At 37.9% G+C, this 19099-nt stretch overlaps 2 protein-coding genes across 3 annotated transcripts; one reads left to right on the plus strand and one right to left on the minus strand.

Annotated features, from left to right (window-relative positions):
* Window positions 1-1284: 1284 nt before the first annotated feature.
* Window positions 1285-5882, minus strand: prdx1 (peroxiredoxin 1). The gene is made up of 6 exons (XM_042497990.2): window positions 5783-5882; window positions 4386-4498; window positions 4038-4191; window positions 3833-3955; window positions 3498-3628; window positions 1285-1801 (listed from the first exon to the last, which is right to left on the minus strand). Exons 2-6 carry the CDS (start codon window positions 4489-4491, stop codon window positions 1719-1721), a joined length of 597 nt encoding a protein of 198 aa, XP_042353924.2. The 5' UTR covers window positions 4492-4498; window positions 5783-5882; the 3' UTR covers window positions 1285-1718.
* A 5010-nt stretch (window positions 5883-10892) lies between these two features.
* LOC121951071 (nuclear autoantigenic sperm protein-like) lies at window positions 10893-18918 on the plus strand. 2 transcript variants are annotated; one of them, XM_088085183.1, is made up of 15 exons: window positions 10893-11025; window positions 11159-11269; window positions 12368-12448; window positions 13587-13693; window positions 13892-13935; window positions 13978-14227; window positions 14321-14409; window positions 14495-14577; window positions 14690-14763; window positions 15694-15882; window positions 16010-16182; window positions 16978-17049; window positions 17227-17319; window positions 17427-17557; window positions 18736-18918. In XM_088085183.1, exons 2-15 carry the CDS (start codon window positions 11169-11171, stop codon window positions 18740-18742), a joined length of 1494 nt encoding a protein of 497 aa, XP_087941309.1. In that variant the 5' UTR covers window positions 10893-11025; window positions 11159-11168; the 3' UTR covers window positions 18743-18918. The 2 variants fall into 2 exon arrangements, with proteins under 2 accessions (XP_087941309.1, XP_042353199.2); XM_042497265.2 differs by having other exon boundaries at window positions 10895-11025; window positions 13892-14227.
* Window positions 18919-19099: the final 181 nt, after the last annotated feature.

The raw sequence follows: 19099 nt of genomic DNA on the forward strand, positions 1-19099 counted from the left end.
AATGGTAAGGAAAAAATAAAAGTATAAATATTATGTTACTTAAGTAAAAGTACAAAAGCATTAACATAACAATGTACCTAAAGTACAAAAAAAAGCAAAATTACTCATTGTGCAGATTGGCATATCATTAGAATAATACATTTTATTATTGGATTACAGATATTCTTAGATCAAGGTACAGCTGCTGATGAATGTGAGGGAAATTTTACAGAGCTTGTATATTGTTGTGTATCTTGATCCATAAATAATACATAATTTTGTTTTTATATTTTATATTATTATTATATTATAATAGATTTTGTATTAATAATCTGAATATATAAAGTAACTAAAGTTGTCAAATGAATGTAAAATACGATATTTACCTCTGAAATGTAGTGGAGTGGCAGTATAATGTAGCAGAAAGTGGAAATACTAAAACTAAGTGCAAGTACCTCAAAATTGTACTTAAGTACAGTACTTGAGTAAACGTAGTTGCTATCTATTACTGTATAGTTAAGGTGTTAATTCAAATCAAATACATTGACAGAATGTTAACTGACTGGCATTGCCAACCAGAGGTACCTTGTTTAATTGTTACAGCAGCAAAAACACAGGTGTAATTAATAGTATTGATGATGACCCTGTTTGGTTTAGGGCCACAAATGGAACACATTCATGATTTATATGATTATTACTTTTCATCCTAAGACAAAAAAGCCTACTGTGAAGTTATAGAATAAAATTACAGGCCCAGTTTACAGGTGTATATTCATATACTTTGGATTATGAGGCTTATCTCACTTATAATTTTGGGTGTATCTGAGCAGAGGTCACATAAAGTCAAGGTAATAAAAGTAACAGGTAAATTAAAACTGTTCAGCTGACACCTAATGAAAGGAGGGCTAATCAGAAAAATTAAGTTAAAAAACAGCTCTTTGTGGCAGTGTGCAGGCACATTTAGTAAACTTAAATATAATATGTTAGGAAGCACGTTTCTTTTAACTTCACACATTCCTTAATGGCTTTATACATAGACATAATTCAGCTTTCCTCTTATTTTAGGTATGCTAGATTGGTGTCTATCTTCCACCTTTCTTTTTATGTTTGACTATGTCTTGTAAAAGTCCACTGGGGTCACAGATGTGATAAGGAAATTATAGCATCTCAATATACTGCTGTGTCATTGTGAAAGTGCTTAAGATATTGCACGTGAACACGCACACAAAAAAAAAAATCCAACATGTATATGACTATTATGACTGCTACTAAATAATATTTTCTGTATAATGATCAGACTTCCCCTTTATGTTTGAAGTAAACATGTTATAAACTATATTCTTTATTCAGATTACATATCAGTTTTTCTTACAGTAAAAAAAGTCAAACGTAATAGAACATAATTAAGGGAGGTGCTTGTGGCTTCATTACAGTAAAAATCTTTCTATGGACCTTTGAATCTAACAATGCTCATGAATGATGTGTAAAAACAAACAGACATTTAGCTCAGTCCAACAGTGAAAATAGCATACATTACCACAATATAATTATATAAGTATATACTTTGGTCATAAGTGCACTACTCACTCTACAGACAACATAACACACACATGTTGACTACAAAAACCGTCTCCTAAACACCACTCCTCCACAGGCACAGCGGCTCACTTAAATATTGTTCTCTGTAAATGTAATCTCTAAATGAAATCTCCTACAGCAGGCTGCAGACTCGGGGCTTATTACTGCTTGGAGAAGAAGTCTTTGCTCTTCTGGACATCAGGTTTGATGGTGTCACTTCCTGGTTTCCAGCCGGCTGGGCAGACTGAAAAGATAAGCCTGTAATGAGTTCTGGCCCAATAGACGAGACAGTTAAGACTTGTGCCAATATGATTCACATAAACAGTGAATCATATTGGCTGTGTTTTTAATGTCATGGTGTGAAAATTGTTTTTGTTGTAAGTGTGGAGACATTATGCAGCACTGAGTCCGAGACAAATTTCCCCTGCAGGGACAATAAAGTGTACCGTAACCTAACATACCGTAACGTACCGTAACGTAACGTACCGTACCGTACCGTACCGTAACGTAACGTAACGTAACGTAACGTAACGTAACATATAGTAGTCTTTGGGTTAACAGCAGGGAAATGCATCAAACGTTATGTTGCATATCACCTTTAAGGTCTTCCCCATCTGACATGTTGCAAATTCTATCCAAACGGGCAACTTTGGATTCAAATAATGTAATATGGTTAAAAGAACAAGTCAGTTGCTAATATCAGCAAATGTGGGTCGTGGAGAGAGAGGTGAGAGCAATTATATCACAGAAAATCAAATTTCAAGTAATCTTGAAATCTTGTAGAAACTGAATAATTATATTCACTAAAGCCATACGCTACAGGAAAAAGTCAAATACATAACTTAAATTAAAGATGCATTTTGCAGGGTTTTCCTAAAAAACAATGCATACACACATAAGACATGGCAGTGTATTTATCTGCAAAGATGCTGCCTTCTGCTGGTATTTTCTTATTTTTATCTTATTTTCTACGTTGAGGACATTCTTTGTTTGTAGGTGAGGTCAGGACCTTTTAAATAGGTAGCGACCACGGACCAGACTGTAAACTGCACACACCCAAGAGGAAGCTAAATAATCTCAACTACAGTAAACAAAGGAAACAGCACGAGAGTGATTCTGGGATTTGCTTTTACTTTCAATTTTGAAAGTGAAAGCAACAGTAACTGACAAACTCTTGCAAAGTAGGAATGTCAACAGTTAACCGCTGAAAATATTTTTGATCGGTTATGCTTGTTGGTCTATAGGTTAATTTTATTGGCTGGTCTTCAGTTTACCGCACTGCACACCATCTGTTACCACTGTAATGATGAGCGCTTTTAGAATTGTTTATCATGTTATTAATGTTAGCTCTGTTAGCACTGTTAGCAATGTCAGCACGGCTAGCAGTGCTAACATGGTGAACAATGTAATGCGGCTCAAAATGAAGCCGCTTGCCCGCCGAGGTGACCTGGGTGTAGACAAAAGGCTACCATGTTCCACAGCAAGCCTATCCAACTGACAATCGCTAAATGAGCGCCACCGCTGGCTAGCACCCACCCAACCCTGGGTAGTGTGTAGCGCCGAGGCTAACTAGCTAATGGAGACAGGAGGGTGGGCAGTGGGTACTATGTTCCTACATGTAAACACAGCTAGCCAGCAGTCTTTCAGCATAGCCAACAGAAAATAAAGCAAAAGGCAAGATATTTACATCACAAAACATTAAAATTCACCACCTCTAAATGGATAGCGCTTTGCTAAAGCTCATTGAGTCATTGGAGTGGCAGGCTAAAAGTAGATACCTCTTGTATTTCATGTCATTTTGCACTTGTTTTGTTAAATGTTAATCAGTTAATTATCAGTTAATGGGTGTCGGGCTTACCAAAGCAAAATTAACAGAGTCTGACATCCCTACTGCACAGTATACCTTTAAGATTAGAAATATTCGCAGTAAGTTAACTCACCTTCTCCGTGCTTGTCAGTGAACTGAAAGGCTTGGACCAAACGCATGGTCTCCTCAACAGAGCGTCCAACTGGGAGGTCGTTGATGGTGATCTGTCTCAGGACGCCCTTGTCATCAATGATGAACAGACCTCTAAAAAAACAGAGAAGGGGAAGTTTGTTAATCTCAGAAAAGAGCACTTAAATTCCAACAGTAAAGTCAGTTTTCTTCTTGCCTGAAACATCTTTAAGGTGGTGCATTATATGATATGTTAAGAAAAGTGTACCATCTCACTCGGGAAGCAAATTTTTATTTGAAGAATACTGAAACAGCCTACCTTAACATTGTTAAACCCACCTGTAGGCAATGCCTTCATCCTCCTTCAGGACACCATAATCTGTGGAGATGGTGCGCCGTGTGTCAGACACCAGGGGGATCTTCATAGCACCAAGACCGCCCTGCTTTCGTGGTGTGTTGGTCCTTTGAGCACATAAGCCACAAAGTAAATTGAGGAGTTTGCAGTCCACACAATTTCTGTGTAAAATACAAAGCTTGTAACTACCATGCAAAGTGAGAAAAGTGGGAGTCAACAGAGGCGCCGATGACCTCACAGCCGATCTTCCTGAAGTCCTCAGCAGCATCACTGAAAGCAATGATCTCGGTTGGACACACAAAGGTGAAGTCCAATGGATAGAAGAAAAAGACAACATATTTCCCTGCATCAAAGAAAATGAAAACAAATGAGGCTACTGCATGTGTCATGCGACAATGCGCTTAATTACAGGCTGATTTATTCAAGTCTTCAGTAGTGTAAATTAATGTCTATTCAATATATTGTGGGAGCGGTGAATCACACTCCAGAGGAGAGCGTTATCAAAGCATGTCCTCCACTCAACAGAGGATGGTTTACCTCTGTAGTCTGACAGCTTCAGGTCGTGGAACTGTCCATCGGGCATCACCGCCTTGGCTGTGAAGTCTGGGGCCAGCTTTCCAATTTGTGCCTTGCCTGCAGCCATCTTCAGTCTAACACGATCACAGAAGAATTAAACAGTTTTTATATTACAAAATGCACATTAGACATTTCAAGAGCCCATGGTGACATACTGATGTTATTGGTTTTATCTGACCATCAGTCAATAATCCAAACATATTGTGCTAGCTATCATATAACATAAAGAAGAGCAGCAAATCCTCATATTTGAAATGCTGGTGCCAAAAAATGTTTTCAACTTTTGCAACAACAACAACGAAAAAATCAATCTATGATCAAATAGTTGAGAATGTCAGTGTTGAATTTAATCATCCAATTTAGTGCTAGTGAACACTGTAAAATTTGCTTTTTTGTCTTATATGATAGTAAATTGAAACTCTTGATTAGACAAAATATCTGTTGACATCACCTTGGACTTAGGGAAATTTTGATGGAAATTCTAACTATTTTCTAGCATAATAAAGAAAAAAATAATCGACTAATTATGAAAATAAATAAAGGTTTTTTGAAACCATACTTATATGCAAATAAGTGGCAAAATCTGTAATACTGCGTATAATACACTGTAACATAGTAATTATTAGGAAAACAGAGAAGGAAATTTTTTTATTTAAATAAACTCAAAACCGAAGATCTGATAATACAGTAAATGTTTAATTAAGGCTCATTCTGCACCCAAACTTCAGCTCAGACCACTGTTATTTAAACACTTTAACTCGGTGCTTGAACAAAAACCGAAACCTACGAAACATTTCCACTTCTCCTCTGTTTAAATCCACAGGAGTTTCCGCATTTAATGTATAGTACTGACATCAACGACCATTTCTCAACGATATCATTTGTTTATTTATTTTCTTGATATTCCTGTTGTATTTTTAGATATTTGCCCTTTGAGTGTAACGGACAAGATTAAAAATATTCCACCCAAGTGCATTATGGAAACGCACTTCACTTGAGATAATTTAGCATCTACTTAAGCACCAAAAATGTCGAGATTTTCTCTGGAGACTTGAGTTAACTGAATGACTGTCTTGTCAAATGGAAACTTTTCAGTTAGCAAAAACGAACCATCAAATAATATAAATTAACCTTTCCCTTGCTTTTCTGATATCTGACTTACTTTGAAAAAACCGTGTCGTTTTATTAGACTGAATTAGATTAGCATTTTGTGAAAAAACACTTGTTGAATGTGAATTCAGCCAAAGCTACATAACAAAAAAAACTCGTAATTTTTGCACATAGACAGAGAAAAAAACACATTGGAGAGCAAAACATTATTTAAAAGGACATAATTAAATGTATTGTATAACACATACCTCGGCTTTGATCACACCACACTAGCACGGGAGACGAGAGTGCACGAGCTGGATGCGACAGACTCGAGTGAGGAATTTATACCAGGGCTCACTTCTCGCGATAAGACGTTTCAGAACGTGATTACAGCCCATTTCCAGTCAAACCCTCTAGTCTCCCACTACACAGCATGACTTTGCAGTTTTCCTCATGATTTTTCTGGGGAAGGTTACTGCTCTTGTGAAATCACAAGAAGCCTCAAGGAAATATTTTTCACTCTTATTTCAATTATCATCACTAGTACAGGTCAACCTTAAATCAGTAGAGTAGCTCTACAGCCAGTTGTGTATAACACATTAATCTGAAACAAAAAGAGCAGGTTTAATGGTTTGAAGTTCCCTCATCCAGACCCGCAGGGGTCACGGAGGTTTTATCACATGACTCAACCTCTTTTAGGACAGAGCCAAATACATAGTCATCATGAACAGACATAAAACACCACATTCACACTGCAGCTACAACCTTGACTCTGTTGCAGCATCTTAAGGCCTTATCAACCATTTACTGATTAACTTTCCCAATCAGATATTTAGTCACTACCCCACCCCCACAACCACCAATTCTTATTTAGTCTTTTTTGCCTGGATTAACGGCTATGTTTCAAACAGACTGAAGACGTCAGTGTGTGTGTGTGTGTGTGTGTGTGTGTGTGTGTGTGTGTGTGTGTGTGTGTGTGTGTGTGTGTGTGTGTGTGTGTGTGTGTGTGTGCATGTAGCCAACTGGAGATCCTCAGAAGAAGACAAACATGCCCACATTAAAGTGTTTGTTTGCATTGTAATAGGGAACTGTCATTATTGGGTGCATTTCAGGACAAACTCATTTTCCATGCAAAAATATTCAAACAGCAGTTCCCAAATCAGGTCAAAAAAGAGCACCAGTACACACTTTGTTTTGTTTTTTTTTTTTGTTTTTTTGTTTTTTTGTTTTTTAGCCAGGACAAATTCAGCACACTTAATTTCCATTAATTATATACAGAGATCACTGGACATTTAATATATTCTTTATTTTATTATAAACTCAGAAAAACTATTGCATGTGCTAGCCAGTTTCTTCCTGCATGTTTCCTTGTCACTTACTACCAAGCTATTTTCAGTGCGGCGTACTGCACGGGGCGGTGCACTGTTGCAACATTTTGTACTTCTCCTGCAGGCTGCAAAAGGAATTTTTTTATTCTCATTTCCTCCTCACCACTGCTATATTTACTTAATGACGAGGTTGAGTAGCAGCAGCCTTTGTCTATGCAGCACTGGAAGCAGTTTCTATCATGAAAAAGGAATTTAAATTGGCATTTCACTGTAAAGAGAGTCTGTTATAGATTTAAACTTTAGACTGTGCATGTTTAAGAATATTTTGAGTACCAAAAAAATACTTTTTGTTTTGTTTGGTGTGTCTGTCTGTAAGTGATTCATAAAATCTAATCAATCATAAAATGCTAGTTTTACAAATATTACATAACTCCTGTTGACATACCATAATGGCTGGGAGGTAGTATCCTGGGTGGTTAGTTATGTTATAAAGGCTGGACCACTCCTCTTTAATGACTCCAGGGGGCTGTTTTTAAAACATAGGAGGGTGACACAACCCTTATTTTACTTTACTATCTGTACTAATTCTTTCGTTGGACGGAATATTTGCTAAAATCCAGACATATTTTCGATGTTTAACCAAAACCCAAGCATACTATCCTGTACAACAAGCCTGATGTGTGAAAATAACTACACTCCAAGAAGTGAAAACACAATGAGAGGGAACTGAAGCTGGTTTCATAGAGCCATATGCTGTATGTCACATTGTATTGTTTTGCTGGGTTTTTTTGTCGTGGAGTTTTATGTCAAACTAGCTGATTGTAACTCTAATGCCAAAATTCCTAACTATGCATGCATGGACGAATCACCGAATGGGCTGCTTGGCAAATGGACCCTGGTGACCATAGACAGGCCCCCTCCTGGCCTTCACCTGCGGAAAGCCACTCAGATTAATGTGCACAGATTGAGTGGCCTGCAAAACAACCACAAGGAGAAACACACTGACTACAAAGCGACACAAAATTACACAAATAAGCACCAAAGACAAAATTATCTCAATACAACTTTGAATACAACCTCAAAATGACCTTAAATGGACCTAAACATCTACGAGAAGATTCAAAACACCCACAAGGAGACATAAAGTGACAACAAAGAGATGCAAAACCAGCACATAGTCTGTGTCTTGCGCCTATATAGGAGAAGTAATGGGGCCACTTGCATATCTGTGCCCAGGGGCCCATAGTCTCACATTCTGTCCATGAATACATGCTGACAAATAATTTCAGGAAATGAAGCTCAATATATCCTGTATGTTTTCAAGCCATCACTTGTAGATAAGTAAAACCTGCTTGTTTACCAGAGAATATTAGTTCATCTGAGTCTATATAACCCAGACAGACAGAGGCTGTTATCTGCTCACACAGCCTCTCCACCATGCCTCCTTTTTTTTTTGCTGTCACCAACCAATGTCTTTGCATGCGGTTGCCATGGGCACCGCATCAAGGGCCAGATAAGAGGGGGACACACAATAACCTCCTGTTAGAGGCACCGCAGTGGGCGAGTAATCAAATGCTGCCCTGTGTTCATCTCCTGTTTCACAATGTGCTCGTAATTAGTGCATCTGCTGCGCTGCTGGTTCTAAAGCAACAGGATGTTTAAAGGGTACTCGTGTGTCCATCATCCTGCTCACTTTCAGCAAATGATCAGAACAGTTCTTTTAAATGGATGAAAAAGTGCTGCAAAGTAATGGTGCTTTTGATGTAATGTTGGTAAATTGACGCAGTTCCATGTTCTCTTTGAGTAATACTTCAACTGCATTAATGTGAGGGCGAACAATATGTATTAAGACCCCACATATGGAGGATGGATTAATGGTGCTGTGCTGCAAGTAGTGCATCACTGCTCTGTGAAGCTTTCAGCATATCAGCTATTTCAGTGTTTTGCAAATTTTAACAAGAAAAGAAAATTCGGGCCAATTCAAAATGTTTTTACAGTGATATGTACTTATGTTGTCCCGTTGCCATGACATGAAATTAACCCTTTGGAACCTGATCAAATTGGATTGATTTGTTTGATTTCTTTCTTTGATTGCAAAACTTATATCTGTTCAAAGAGTCTCATTTGAGCAGCACTCAACAAAATGCCATTGTATTGGTCTATGTGACATTTTTTTCTGCATAATGGCTATGGGTTAACGTTTGGCAATAAACTCACACCAAAAAAAATCGAGATTAAGTAACAGCACTACAGATAAGAATAAAAATATGCGTTTTTGATTTTGGGGTGAGAGGTCACTTTAAGGGACAAACAAAGAGTGGTATCAATCTTGTTAATTAACTCTCTGCAAAAAAGCAAAAAATGAATGACTCAAAATGTCAAACTACTGAAGATACAAATATGTATATGTCTTTCCAGTTAATGAAAAGTGATTGTGTTACAAGGCAGGGTGATCGTACACTATGGCAAACTATGAAAAAGAATTTACAAAGCCTTCAATCTTCTGCAAAATTGGCATTTACTTAAAAAAAATCCCCCGAGAGTATTCCCACTTAAACTGATTGTCCAAGAAATGCGAGTTTAACGAGCTGCAGTGTGTTGTGTTGGTTGATTTTACTGGGAAATTATAGCCATTGTCTTTTATGAAGACAGTGTGAGACGGGTTGAGTGGGATTGTCTCAGTGTGTGGTTGATTGGATGCCAGGTCCAGACTTGTCTCGATGAGGCAGCGACCCAGTGAAAGCAGCAGGAGAAGCACAGAGGGAACCTGGGTAATCCCTGTCCCTCACAGCAGGACATGACAGCAACACTCATCTGTGGGTGCACAGAAAACACACAAATATACAGTGCCACCACTTCTTTTTATCAGCTATTTTATACTTTGATAAAGTTGCTATATTCAGGTGGATACCCCAAATGCTCAGTATCAAATAAATTGAAGAATAAATCAGAGATTATGAAATGTAACCAAGACTATACATTTTTACAACTTTAGCACATAGGAAGTGAAACACTAACTATTGATGACTCCAGCACTTTGCCAAGACTCAGCCGGGTGGAGAGGTGGTTGTCATGCATCATCTACACCTTAGCATAGGTATGAAAAGTTATTCCATTCTCACTTTTTTCACAATAACAGGGATTATTTCAGGTCCATAGCAATTATCATTTATATGGCTATGCCTTCTTCTCTTCTTCTGAAAAAAAGACATTGAGACAAAACAAACAAACAAACAAACAAAAAACAAACAAACAGCTGGAGTGAAGTAGAAATAATCTGCAATAAACTCTGTTATCATGAAAAGAATCAGAATTTTTAATTATAATGGGCTGGGCTATCGAACATTTATTTATTATTTCACTTTTTTGTTGCTTTATAGTGTATTTATGTCTTTATTAATTTAAATTATTATACCATAATTTCATCTTTATTTAATATTGAACACCCTATTTAGTCAAGTAAACAGTTACAGTATACAGTTAAAACAGTTTTTAGGTGCATACACCCTACTTACATATTGTAGGCTACTTCTTACTCCACTACATTTATTTGATAATTTCAATTACTATTTATTTTGTAGATTTATATCATAAATAGAAAAAATAAACAAACTAATAAATTTGGATTTTATATTATAGGTTAACTACACAGCAGTATCCTATAGCATGGTCCATTCTGCATAATGACTACATGAACTACTAATACTTTATGTATATTTTAATGCTAATACTTTTGTGCCTTTACTTGAGTACGATGTTGTCTGACTTTAACCTATAACGGAGTTTGTTTTGTTTTTTTACGGTGTAGTAGTGCTACTTTTTCGTAAGTAAAAGATCTGAATACTGCTTATCTTACTTGTAGTAGAAGTTGTAGTAGCAGTAGCTGCACTTGCAGTTATCCGGTAGTAGTAGTAGCAGTAGTAGTAGTAGTAGTAGCAGCAGCAGCAGTAGTAGTAGTAGTCGTCGTAGTAGTAGTAGTAGTAGTAGTAGTAGTAGTAGTAGTAGTGTGCTCCGTGCCTTTAAGAATTCTCCCGCGCTGGTTTATGAATCCGGAAATCAACCGGAAAGGGCAGGGATATTTCGCGCCAAATTGAAACAACGGAGCAGTCGGTCTGAACAGCAGCAGCAGGGACTCCAGCAGGCACACATTTTAACCTTTCACTTGGCATTTCTCGGTCCAGGTAAGCGAGTTGTCAATCTTAGACTCTTTTATTTCCACAAAGGAAGTTAACATTTAACAATATTTGACCTGTCCATGGGTTTGGCTTTTAACTTAATGAAGTGGAGCTGATAATTAATTTTCTTTATGTGCAGTTTAGCGAACATGGAGGAGGCCAACAAGCTAATCGGCACGGGCAAGAGGCACCTGGTGATGGGGAAGGCGGTGGAGGCGGTGAGCGCCCTGCAGGAGGCCTGCGGCATGCTGTGAGTCAAATACCACACGACAGAAAATGCTTAACACAAAATGCTGTCAAGTTAATAAATCAGACGGCAACAGCTAACGCGCTTTTAACCATTTAAAACCTGGTGCGACACCACTTTTCTTGTGTTCATGGTCATGTGAAAAAAAAGGCAATAAAAGATGTTCCACAAATTGCAAGAAATAAGTAGATTTAGCAAAAATATTATTTGAAGGCAGGGGAAAATGTCTAGGGGTGAAAAAGATGATCAGACTGACGTATTTACAATGGTTACAAAATTATTCATATTTATTAAGCACCTTTTCTGGGTCTTTTCCTTGTTGCTTTTTGAACTTTTTTTCTTCACTTATTTTATTTTTCTTCATTTTTTTCAAAAAATAAATACTATTTTTAAAATCTATTTTCAGGTAATTTTATAATACTTTTTAGTAATTACTTATTATTATTGCTTTTTTTTTGGGTCATTTCTTTTTCGTTGCTCATTGCCTTCTTCCGGTGTTTTTGAGAGAAATAAAGCCAGTTTGCTCAGGTTTCAAAGAGTTTACAAACATTTAGCTCTGGAGACAAACTTAATTCAGGGCTACATGAGGGAATCTAAAAACGATTATTGTGAGTGAAAAAAATAACACTAAAATTAATTAGTCCATTAAAGGAAACTATATATATACTAATTTTTTTCTCTTTCACTTCTTTGATTATGCTCATAGAATTTATCAGAGCTTTATATATATTAAGAGGATTAAGTCCAAAAATACTGTATTAAGCAAAAAGATGTTTGATTTTCCTCCATATGTGCAGTAGGGCTGCAGCTAAAGATAATTTTCAATCAGTTTATCTGACCATTATTTACTTGATTGTTTTTTTTTCAACAAACTACTTGAAAATAGTGAAACCTGCTCTGTGTAATTTCCCACAGCCCAAGATGAAATCTTCACATGGTGTTTAATCAGGCCAAAGATTCAAAACTATTTAGCTAATTGTCACGTATAACAAATAAAAGCATAAAGTCATCACATGCAGTGACCACAGAGGAGTAGTTTGCGGGTGTGCTTTCATACTGCTTATAATCTGACGTTACCATTTAATTTTTCTTTTATTTCAGAGCTAAAAAGTATGGAGACACCGCAGACGAGTGTGGAGAGGCTTTCTACTGGTGCGGCAAAGCGCTGCTGGATTTAGCACGGTAAACTCAAAACATACATTCATCTGATCTGATTTTTACCCACCACCACCCGTCTGTCTGGAGTTATTAAATTGCTAAAGGAATAGTAGAGATGGGCAAATGAATTTTGGGGCAGTGACATCTGGTGGTCTGCAAAACACACAGCAAGCTGAAGCACCACAACGCATCTCTGATTTCAATCATTTCAGTCTCATGTTTGCAGTAAAAGTTAAACACGCTGTGCTGCATCAAATGTAGATTGTATTGTGTAACATGTTACATCAAATATTGAATGCATTATCCAAACAGCAAGCATTTGAAGTATTTTGTTGACACAAATCTTGAATGTACTTTATTGGTGAAGTTTAGACTCTGTGTCACTGTGGGCTCACATGTTTTAACTTGTGTATTTCTGTAACATTTCATATGAATCGTAGTATGAAGGGAATGGAGAATGACATTCATTAAATTAGCATATTAATTTATTACCTCATTACTTGGTATCAGGTAGGAATGTCCTCATACTTACGGTTGTCTTTCTAATGTAGGTCACCATATTTCTCACTTTTTCTCATTAGCATAGTAACAAAGTGATGCGCTCTCTGAAGCACCAGTGGCTACATTAACATACACAATAATATTCCATTATCATTTCACATTATGACAATATATGTAAAAAAAATTCTGGTCAAAAGGGATAACACAGACTTGGATCTCAACAGGTTTAAGGATATCGTAACACCAACCTTTGCAAGAAGATTGTTTGTGTATGGCACAACAGGTCCGCCACTGCTGGAAAAATGAAGGAAAATCCCATTTTCATGGCTGCATGTAAACAACAATATTATCTGAATATTCATTTTTATTATCCATGGACACACCTTAATAGAAATAATATCCTTTTTAGAATGAGGGAAAAATGGAAAATGATGTGCATGTAAACACACTCTGACGTTTGAAGCTTACATCAGTCACATGGTATTCCTAATATGACACAGTCTCTGACACAATGTATTGAAATAGTGCGCTTTACAGGATTAAAAAAAAAGATTTTGGAGCTTTGGTATCACTGTGGCCCAGTTTAGGATTGTGCTAGGCTGTGTTGGTCATTTTGGTCAAACTTGTGAAAATGCAGAGCTGACAGACACTGTTGTTGTAGGATGGAGAACTCAGTCCTGGGTAACGCTCTGGAGGGAGTACCAGAGGAGGAGGAGGATGAAGAAAAACCCAAAGACTCCAATGTTGACAGCACAGAAAACATTGATGGTGAGAGAATAACATAACATTTAAAAAAACAAACAAACACTTGAGTCAGATGGTGAATATGATCCTGGATCCATAGCTTAAAGGTTGGAGGACTAAGGGCCTGATTTGTTTTGGTTTGGATGATTTTATCTTTTAAAATATAGAGTAAAGGAAGCTTTTTACACTGCTCATCCTAACTGTCCTCTCCGAATTTAACAGAGAAAACCAGAGATGAGCTGAGGGTTCAGGTGTATGACGCCATGGCGGAGAAGAAAAGTGAAGACGCGGAGAAGAAAAGTGAAGACGCGGAGAAGAAAAGTGAAGACGCAGAGAAGAAAAGTGAAGACGCAGAGAAGGTTAAAGAGAAGCCTAGCGACGATAAAGAGAAGAACGGTGACGTAGAAAAACCTGGTGATGAGCCACAGAAAGCTGCAGAGAAAGAGGAGCAAAAGCACAGCGTGGCAAACGGAGGCAAATCTGATAAAAGTGAAGAGAAGACCGAAAATGACAAAGAAGCCGAGAAAGAATCGGGAGATAAGGAAGAGGAAGCAGAAGGTGAATTTCTCTTCTAGAGCTACAGACCTTCATTGCAAATGGACTTTTGATTGTCGGCACAATTTACCTGAACACATGTCGTTGGTGTTTCAGATGGTGAGGAAGAGGAGGAGGGGGAGGACGGTGATGATGCAGAAATGGAGTGTGATGCAGAAGAACAAGGAGACGGAGCTGCTGAGAAGGTACTCGACCAATCGGCCACATCAGAATGACTCGGCTGATGGTGTGATTTTAAGTGTTGGATCCTAAAACTCCTGTGTGTTTCAGGACAGTGATGATGATGAAGAGGAGGTGGGGAACCTGCAGCTGGCCTGGGAGATGCTGGAAGTAGCTAAAGTCATCTACAGAAGGTGATGAACACCGGCGCTGCACTGAGCCCGGATTGTGAAGATCTGGATTTGATGGTCACTGAGCCACAGCGTCACTGTTAACTGATGATTTTTGTTTGTTTTTTTTAACCAGGAAAGAGACCAAAGAGGATCAACTCATGGCTGCCCAGACGCACTTAAAACTGGGAGAGGTTTCCTCAGAATCAGGTACTGATCTTCAGTTCTGCATTTTATTGTTCTTGTGACCCCTACATATAGAGGACAGAAGCTGCCAAAATCAAAAATAAATGACTCAAGAAGTAAAATTTATTTCTATGGCGATTTTCACAGACAAGTCACGGTGCTTCACGAGGGTAACGTGCAATACACCAAAAAGAAATCCTAGAAGATAAAGTGAGCACCTGAGCCTCATGTTAAAGTATAAAACTAAAACCTCAAATTATAACAAAAAAAGCCATAAAATGAATTAACACATTCAAAATTAAATTTAAAATAATGATTTAATAATTACATTTTAAAATGAAAACAAATTGAAAAAATACCAGAGGAAATTAAATGAGAAAGTAATAAATATGGGAATTAATACAAAGGTAAATACAGAAGAAATATAATAATAATTTCATATTGGTAAATTTATAATGTTGTTGGTACATTTAATGGCATATTAATTTATTTGTCAAGTCATATATGTAAGTCATATTTTATATTTGATTTTGGCACCTTCCAGCATCCATAATAGTACAGATCTGAGGGGGGGTGGGGTGGGCAGTATGAGATGGATATACTTGTTTTTCTAAGGATAAAATGATTAGTTGATTGACAGTTTTGATCATTAAAGTAATGCGTTGAAGCAAAATGGCTAACATTTGCTGTTTCCAACATGATGACGTGAGGATTTGCTGCTTTTGTGTGTTAAATATGAATTTCAATAATCGTTGGAAACACAAACGTTTTTGTAGGCAGCACCTTGTGTGATGGGAATTGTCACTATTTTCTGAAATTTTATAGGCGCTTTATGTTGCAGGTTTTCTTCTGACTGTACATTAACTTTTTTTTAACAAAACAGACATGCCTCAAAGACTGGAGTTTATTTCTTTGTCGAGAAACGCGTCATCTATCGTCGCCTCTCTCCTCTAGGAAACTACACTCAGGCGTTGGAGGACTTCCAGGAGTGTCTGAAGCTGCAGGTGAAGCACCTGGACTCAGACAGCCGCCTGCTGGCTGAGACTCACTACCAGCTTGGTGTGACCTACAGCTTAAACCTCCAATACAGCGAGGCCATCGAGGCGCTGAAGAGCTCCATCTCTGTCATAAAGAGCAGGCTGGGTGAGCAGGAAAAAAAAACATCTTTTATGTTTTACATGTTTATTTCTTTATCAGCCATGTTTTCAAAGTGGCATCAGGTCAACCGCGTTTGTTCGTATGATGCTAACATTCCCGCTGCGACCTGCAGACAAACTGCAGGGGCTGATCGACCAGGCCGAGGGTCCGGAGGCTCTGCCAGCTGAGAGGAAGGAGATGGAGGAGCTGAAGGCTCTGCTGCCAGACATCCAGGAAAAGGTGGAGGACGCCGCAGAAAGTCTGAAAATGATGAACGCTGCTGCGGAAACGGCAAAGGCTGCACTGGTGAGTTAGGGATGGATTGTTTAACGGTAAAATACAAACAGGCATAGTTTGTGATGTCCCTACATATCACTCACTAGTGAGAAGTACATTAATATTTTCATAATAATCATTTTACACATCAGTACTGATAGATGTAGTGTTCACATGTGTCAAATATACAGAATTGTACAGTGGGAGCTGAAGATATCATTTCTTGTGTAAAATACTTGAGCTGTCATCAGATTTACACACCAGGGCTTTTTTTTTCCCTCAGTGCAATTTATTTGCACGTCAGTATTTTTTTGGACAGTTTTTTTTTTTTTTTTTAAATCGCACAGAACATTTTTTTTTTTTAAAGCTTGCCACATTTTTTTTTAAATGTAAGTTTGATGCTTTAAGCACCACAAGCCAAGTGCCATCTAGTTCCATGATGCTGGAGAGAGAGCGCACATCTCTGCGGCTGATATCTCCAACACTCTTCAAACTCACGAAAACAATCTAGATTAATAATTAAGACAACAGGTGAGAGGAAAAATGTGTTGATTTAGGGGTGAACTGTCTCTTTTAGCATCAACACGCATCAGCCCAAAGAAGGGAAATGAAGGAAATGTTATTGAATTTACATTTGAAGAGATGAGTCGTTTTTCGTTTTCATTTGTCTCTTTTTAATTGCTGTCCCTTCTTCTATAGATGATCCCCATATGATTTTGTATTCTATTAATACATTTTTCATCCTGTTTGAGATTTGTCGCATGTGTAAATCAACAAGAAGAGCTGTATACAGTTGATTCTAACCTAATTCAATGTACCTGTCAGGATGGAGGCTCCACTTCCTCTGGATTTCCCGGCTCCACGGCGCAGAACGGAGACTCCTCATGCAGCTCAAAGGTGTGACTCTAAATACCATGAAGTACTACAATGATTTGAGAAAACCTGCTGGTGATGGACCTCTGTGTGTGTGTTTACGTACTTGTTGTATGGCCTACACTGAAATGATTTGATCAGTGTTATTTTTTCTCTCTTGCTGATTCCTGATGCGTGACTGTGGTTTTGTCCTCTAACCAGATAAACGGCACATCAGCCAACGGAGTCAGCTCTACCAACGGACACGCGTCCACGGCTCCAGTCTCTGACATCTCCCACCTCGTCAGGAAGAAGGTCAGGGAGCCACATGTTTGGGTTTTAATGGAATCTGAAAATAAACTGCACAGATTTGTAGTTTCACAGCAGTTAGACTCATTGAAATGAACCCGTCTGTATCTCAGAGGAAGCCTGAGGAGAGTCCGGTGAAGGAGGGCGTGGTCAAGAAGGTGAAGCAGAATGATGGTCAACCTAACGGCGTTCACGAAGCCAACGGAGACACTAACGGACACGCTAAGAGTACGGAAGTCAAGAGGTAAGCGAGACAGTGTTTGCTGAGGTCATCAACAAGGCCATAATACTATCCACTCTGAAAACAAACTGTGGCTCAACAGCAAAACAATAAACGCAACGGTTGGCATCCATCTGTTTGAGGTATGACAACAAGGCACTACACTGAGTTCAGGGAATAAGCTCATCTACAATCAAAGGCATTTCTGAGTAGCCCTTACTTAATAACTGATAGTAAAACACAAGTTTTAATGTCCTTTGTGTTGCAGTTGTTTGGCCTGCAGCTCCCCAACACAGTCTGAACTGTCTGAATGTGTCCAGATATTTGAATGAAGGTGGAGAAAAGTCCAGTTATCAAGCGATTTCATTACCTTCCTACAACTTAAAATTTAGTTTTAAATCAATTTACACATAAATTTGAGTTTAAATTGCACGCAGTAGTTAGTTGATGGATTTATCGACATTATTATGTCAGTACAACTCATCAAAATTATGTTTGCAACTTCAAAGATTTTTTTTATCCTGGAACCACACATTCAATTTGGCATTGGTCCACTGAATTATTTTTAGTGTCAATTTAATACATTTTATTTGTAAAGCCCATTATCACAAAACACAGTATGCCTCAGAGGGCCTTAAAGTATATGACATCCCTCTGTCCTTAGACCCTCACATCGACTATGGAAAAACTCACCAAAAAAACTCTGTAATGGTGGAAAAAAAAAATGTTAGAAACCTCAGGAAGAGCGACTGAAGAGGGATCTCTCCTGCTGGACAGACAGACAGACAGACAGACGTGTTAATAGTGCCGTAAATAACAATTAATTAATCAACAAATAATCGTATGGGTAAAACATTTTAAGCCAAAAAGTCAACCATTTGCTGGTTCTTGCTTTTTAAATGTGAGAATTCGTTGCCTTTTTGTCATACATGATGATAAACTGAATAGCTTTGGATTATTTGGGCTGTTTAAATCAGACCCATTTAAAGACGTCACCTTGGACTCTGGGAAATTACACAGGGCATGTTGCACTATTTTCTGACATTTTATTGGCAGTTCTTAGTTGCAGCCCAAAACCCTTTTATAGCTCAGAACAAGTGATAAAAAAAGCAGATTACCAAAATTTCAGAGCTGAATACATTTCAGCTTATAATGTTTGTTTTCTGCTGTTTAGTCGAACTCAAACTCCTCTTCTCTTGCAGTCAGTGAAGCTGAACTCCTCCAGGTTTTTGCCTCCATCTCTTGCAGAGATTCACCAACACGCCGAGCTCTTACTGCCCCCGCACTTGTTTGCTGGTTGTAAATATGTGTTTTTCAGTGCCTATTGTGTTTGTGTTTGTTCACATGTGTAACCTATCAAGTTCAATAAAGTATTGGTTGATAAATCTGGTTTGATCCTGAATGAATTGCTCACAGTAGCTGATTTGAACAGTGAGGATACACTAGTTAGACAGAGAAACAATTTGTCATTTGCAGAGAAACTGCCCAAAACTTCATATAGGTAGTATAGTATTTAGTTAGCTAGATGCTACTTTTTCATTCAATATTTATGTTCCTTATGTCAGT

This window comes from Plectropomus leopardus, chromosome 12 (genome assembly GCF_026936395.1).
Source record: "Plectropomus leopardus strain MGB_pleo_1.0 chromosome 12, ASM2693639v1, whole genome shotgun sequence".
Taxonomy (NCBI): Eukaryota; Metazoa; Chordata; class Actinopteri; order Perciformes; family Serranidae; genus Plectropomus; species Plectropomus leopardus.

Coding starts and splice junctions, on each gene's coding strand:
- prdx1 (XM_042497990.2), bottom strand. CDS start 4,491: ATGGCTGCAGGCAAGGCACAAATTGGAAAGCTGGCCCCAGACTTCACA. Junction 4,192..4,385: donor GAAGCTGTCAGACTACAGAG/GTAAACCATCCT, acceptor TCTTTGATGCAG/GGAAATATGTTGTCTTTTTC. Junction 3,956..4,037: donor CACTTTTCTCACTTTGCATG/GTAGTTACAAGC, acceptor ATGTGCTCAAAG/GACCAACACACCACGAAAGC.
- LOC121951071 (XM_042497265.2), top strand. CDS start 11,169: ATGGAGGAGGCCAACAAGCTAATCGGCACGGGCAAGAGGCACCTGGTG. Junction 12,449..13,586: donor GCGCTGCTGGATTTAGCACG/GTAAACTCAAAA, acceptor CTGTTGTTGTAG/GATGGAGAACTCAGTCCTGG. Junction 13,694..13,891: donor CAGCACAGAAAACATTGATG/GTGAGAGAATAA, acceptor CGAATTTAACAG/AGAAAACCAGAGATGAGCTG.